This window comes from Poecilia latipinna, unplaced genomic scaffold (genome assembly GCF_001443285.1).
Source record: "Poecilia latipinna isolate Pla-1442-1.1 unplaced genomic scaffold, P_latipinna-1.0 Scaffold5790, whole genome shotgun sequence".
Classification (NCBI taxonomy): Eukaryota; Metazoa; Chordata; class Actinopteri; order Cyprinodontiformes; family Poeciliidae; genus Poecilia; species Poecilia latipinna.
In genome coordinates this window covers 1-5,620 of record NW_015118406.1, presented here as the reverse complement: position 1 = coordinate 5,620, position 5,620 = coordinate 1, and the positions used below count along the sequence as shown (strand labels likewise).

The following is a 5,620-nucleotide window of genomic DNA, read 5'->3' as shown; positions in this document are numbered from 1 at the left end:
AAATCTTGCCACGGCTTAATTAAATTTAAGCCTGGACTTTAAACAGGCGGTCCTCATATGAAAATGTTTTCATTTAATAGTTCCATTGCAGCTCTGATTGTATGCTTTGAAATTTTTGTTCTGTCTCAAGATTTTTCCAGCTACCAACAACTTTTCTGCTCTTCTTTTATTCTTCAAGGAAGAATAAATAAATAAATAAATAATTTTGTTTCTTTCCTTAATACAGCTTTATTCTTTGTCCTCAAGTTGTCAAATCAAACTTTATCATTTTAAGAATCAAATAGTTTTAAAAGTAGCAAACTGAGAGCTTAAACACTCATTCTAATTCTCAGTAGAGAGACAACGATTCATAAGTTGTATAACTTTTACTAAGAAAATTGGAAGAAGATAGCTTGACCTTAATATGCATTAAGCACGATTACAGTTCGTCTTTGGACGTCTTGTTTTCAGAAATTTCTGCAGACTCGTCTACTTCCTGAGAACAGAGAGGGAAGAGAAAGGTTTGACTGCAGCTTTAAATATGAGTAATATTGGCTAAGAGGTAATGAAATAATAGCAAACCTTGCTTTGATCACCACTGCTGTCTTCTTCTTTTGCATCTGAGCTCTCCTCACCATCATCATCATCATCATCATCCTCGCCATTTTCTTCCTGTGGTAAAACTCCTCCACTATCTAGGAACTTGCTAAATGTCTCCAGATCTCGGTTTCCCGTGTAGTCGACCACCTGAGTAAAAGGAGCAAAATGAAAAGGTCGATTTTTTGTATGACTTCTGCATCTCTGTGGTGAGCTGAGAGTTTCTACCTCTTTGCCTTCAGCTGGGTAATATTTGATGGTTGGAAATCCTGAAATGACAAGCGACTCCACTTCATTGGCTGTGGCGTCCATCTTGGCTATGATGATGTTTTCATGATCAGCATATTTCTCTCCCAGCTGGTCCCAAATCGGAGCCAGTTCTTTGCAGTGTCCACACCATGGAGCATCTACGCAAACAGAGACAGGATGTAAGGGAAACTCAGGCAACTGCAGAAATAATAGAAATGTTTAATATTTAAGTCACTGCAACATTCTCTTTTAAATATTTGAGGTTATTTGTTTAAGAAAATTGACCCCTCAAAAACTCTCAATTCAGATGATCTGTTAACTGTTGGGATCCATTTTTACTAGTCACAAACTGATCAGATCTAATTCCTAAGAAATGTTTTGGCTGGAGACATCACTGCTGAACTACTCTACTGCAATAAAATTTTGAGATGATCTGATATGAACTGGTCCCACTACAAAAACAAGATCTGAATCTTGCTTTTGTCTTTGGAGCCAACATTCAACTCAGACACAAGTCCTTTTCTTCCAACGTGCTGGCCAGGATGAAGATTTATTTCTAAGCCTTTGAAGACTTCATTGGAGAACTTATAGAAAGTAGTCTGCGTACCCTGCGTATCAACGCATAGACATGAAAGTCTCTTGACGCATCTGCCTGCAGAGGCTGGTGACAGCCTCTCATTTTTCCAAGAGAAGGGTACTTTACTTGGTTTTTCCACCTCAAAGTACCAGAGGTTCTGCTGAAAACTTACCTGGGACGCCAGCCAACCATACGCCTTCTGCCGGAAAAGAACAGGTATTTTCCTGTTCCATCAATTTTTGGATTTTTGGACATTGCTTTGACCTGACTGACTATAGACTGAGTGATTATTATCAGTCTTTAAATCTCTATTCTATTGCATGCTTGATTAGTGTTGTGCTGATTAATAAAGGCCAGTTGTGAAGGTCAAGCTGGCTCCACTGGAAGAGGTGAAGAGAGACAGAATGCTGAAGAAGATCAAAGCTATCAAGGATAGCTTCAGTGTGGTGGACAGCCTGAGGAGCAGAGCCAACGATTACTGCAGCCCAGTAATCGTTGCTAAAAAACGCTACAGCAAGTCTTTTCTGCCTGAGGTTCAGACTATAAAGTAAAATTCATAGGTAGTCTCCAGAGCTGTGTGCTTTACATGTTGAATATATATTTAGTAATGTACTGAGCAATATGTGTGTCCTTAGGAGTATCACTGCTCATTGTTATTTATTATTGTTGTATATGTATTCTTATTACTTTATTTTAGTTTTTATTACATATTTTTTTATTTTTATCATTTGTTGCTAGCATGACTAGAATTAATTGGCTCACTTTCAGCCACTCTCTTCTCCCTCTTGTTCCTGCTTCTCTTCTTTCCTTGATTTCAAATTTGTGTATTTTGTGGTCGTCTAAGACCATATTTTCTTTGTGTAGCCTAAATGTAAGCCCTCAACTGGTGGAGTTTTACCACTCTTTGTTTCAAAGTGGTGAGCCACTTTGGGTCTGGACAGTAACCTGACCTCCTTCCCTTTTGCTCTGATCTTGATCCTCCTTAGCCAGGGGAAAGGGCAGCACTATTGTGCTGCATTCATGGTTCTGCAAAAGGGATTTTCCCTTTCTTTTCTTGTTTAATCGGTTAATTAGTTAGATTGCATGCCAGTAGTTAAAGGGGAATAATTTAGCTGTGAAGTTGGGCTAATTTAATAATAAACTCTGACTTGATTCAAAATGAATGTGTCAGTGATAATTCCTTCTTGTGTGGAGTTTCTTCTGCCAGTGGTCTGAATTCATTCCTTCACCAGAGACTGAGTTTGGCTTATTATTCCAGAAATTCTAGATGGTGCCCTGGTTTAAGTAAGTAACTTAGATTTTTATTAACAATTTAATCAATAATAAATTATTGATCAAATTATTAATAATTCCATAAGCCAAATATCAAAACAAGTTCTGACTCAGCAACAATTTTGATGCAACCTTGTGAGGATGGTACAAAATTTTTTTTGCTTTTTGCTTCCAGAATTCTGATTCCCCAATGCATCCCACCAGAGATGGACGGACGGATGGCCAAAAAATTCTGAGTAATGTTGAAATTTCCACTTAATTTTCCAGAAATAAAGGACAAAATGCAACAACTCCAACAAAATCTTTTATTGGAGTCTGCATGTTGTGAAGATGGCACTTAGTGGTACTGCAAAGTGAAGCGCTTAAAACCATAGTGTGTTGCTTTAAAGCAATACTTCTCAAATAGAGAAGAAATAAACAAATATTAATAAACTAAAGAAGGTGCAAGTAACCAATGCTTACAGCTGTAACACTTTTTCTCTTTCAACCTGTGTAGTCTTGATTAAATGTTACTGATTCACTAAATAAACTGATTTTGGAAATTATTTCGAGGTTTTGATAATAAGGTCATACAATGCTGGAGCTAGTGGTTTGTACAGATAAATTATTAAATATGAACAGATTTGCAATAGTATTTCAATTCTGGGGAGGAAAGGGCACTGAAAGAAGTTGCAAAATAAAACATAAAGTGTAATATTAACTTACATATGAAGTAAAATAAAACTAAATGAAACATCAAATATAAAGTTAGAAAGATTGATATCATCAGGGATATTTATTATTGTTAAATATTTATAGTTATTTGTATAAATCTTTTGCAATTTTTTCTCCTCATTTTTATTCATTCATATTTATTTACTGTATCTATTTATGTGTTGTGTTTGTCTATCCTTATTGTTGTTTATTTCTACCTACTGTTTGTGTACAGCACTTTGCAAATGTGCAATATGAATAAATGTGACCTTGACCTTCATCACATAGATCAGGTAAGAGTTTATGTATGCTTGCATAATTGTGAATGAGTTAAATTGACAAGTATTTAATTTTCTCTTCATCATACTGAAATGATAATGAGGCAACAGAAGTGTATTCATATGTAATTTGAACCAACTGTTTTGAGCAGTTAGTAAAAAAAATACAAAAATGCAAAAATGCTGATATGGCACAAATTAACTCACAAAACTCAATAAAGACGTTTTTGGCTGGGTCCAGAGCCACAGATTTAAAATTCTTGCCCACCAGGACTTTGACTGGTTCTTTGTCCCACTCCTCTGGAATCTCTTCAGAACGATAGTATGGCTGCAGCACATAGTGACAAGACAAGTGACTGGATTTAATATGAGTGAATAGCTGCATTTAGTAAGTGGGTGAGCATCTATTTTACCATTGCAATGCCGTCAACAACTTCCTGACACAGCAGCCACAGTGAATCTGCTGTTAGAGCTCCAGAGGGAATACTGAACTTCTTCTGTGTTTCCATGTGGATGATCCTTGCAGTCGGTGCGTCGCTTTCTGACACTCCAAAATAATTTAGCACATGTGACAGGGCCTGTGTCACATCAATCAGAACAAACAACATCTAGATAACACACACAGAAAGTTCAGTTTTTGTCAGTATGATGTGTTTTCCAGGCACACAGTGCCATTTTATAGCACAATCAAGTAATAATGTTACCTTTGGATGTTATAAAAAGGCTACAATATTAAATATGAATTAAAATAAATTTTACTTTGTAATTTAACATCTTAAGATTGTGGTCCCCTGTCTCTTTAAAAACTCCTGCTCTTTCTGAAACTCCACCTTCAGAAAGTCATCACAACATGGCTTCTCTATTAACGCTTTAACAATGTTTTCACCAGAACTGAATGGAGAAATTATATAAAAGTTGGCACTTTTGTATAATGAGTTCAGCAGATACACACAGTTCCACCAGGTGTTTACAAACTGCTGCTGGCTAGTCTGAAGTCTAGCCTAAAGGATTTCTCAAACATTCATGAAAGAATCTAAGCAACGCTGCAGCTATGTTTTTGATGGGGGAATAACATTATAACATGATGTAAATCAAAACAACAAAAAAAGTTAATTTTTTATGTAATACTGTTACTAACTGCTGAAGATCTGTCTTAAAACAGTTTCATGTTGTGAGCTTATTCCTTTGTCTCGACAAAGTAGTCCAGTTTCTAACACGATCCAAGGCAAACCGATTAATGTCTGTGTAACGCAATTAAAAAAGCTGAAAGACAGAGCCCAGCTCTTACCTTGCCCTTAAACTCCTTGGCGACAGCCTTGGCCTGCTCCACCAGCTCCAGCTGACCCTGCACTGTGGAGTTGATGAACAGCAGGCTATGCAGGCGGATACGAGAAGCGAAGATCTTGTCTGCTACCTGAAAACATAGCATGAATATTTTCATTATAGATTTAAATTTGTACTTCTAATCATGTTGATAAGCCTGACTGCTTTACCTCGGGGTTGAATGGGATAATGAGCTCCAGGCTGTTTTCCTTGATGAAGGAGGTTAGGTTGTGTTTGTCTAATTTCTCTTCTTCTGACCACACATAGTCTTCTCTGCCATCATCAAACTACCAGAAACATAACTTCTTTTAATCACACTGAACAAATCAGAACAAAATGATTTGAGCTAAAATAAATTTCTGACAATTAACTGATGAACCAGCAAAAAATGAATAAACTCTGTGATTTTAATATTGCAATTATTTTAATTGAATAGAAGTGGCAATAATTGCAGTTATTAATCTGCATTTGCTACCTTGTGTTGTGCAAACTGGCGTGTAATGGTGAGCTCTTTCCAGTTTCATTGATTAATAAAAAAAAAAGCATTGTCACTGAAATGTGTGGTAACACTTTATTTGAAGGGGTGTGCATAATGACACTGTCATAAACATGACATAACACCTGTCATGAACATGAAGAAGTCTTTATGAAT

At 36.4% G+C, this 5,620-nt stretch overlaps 1 protein-coding gene across 1 annotated transcript; it reads right to left on the bottom strand.

The window, feature by feature from the left end:
• Positions 1-208: 208 nt before the first annotated feature.
• Positions 209-5,255, bottom strand: LOC106943736 (protein disulfide-isomerase A2-like; the record flags this gene model as incomplete). The annotated part of the gene is made up of 7 exons (XM_015027042.1): positions 209-475; positions 562-726; positions 805-983; positions 3,853-3,973; positions 4,059-4,253; positions 4,934-5,059; positions 5,139-5,255. Coding segments are annotated over 7 exons (960 nt in total), but the record flags the coding sequence as incomplete, so codon positions are not given.
• Positions 5,256-5,620: the final 365 nt, after the last annotated feature.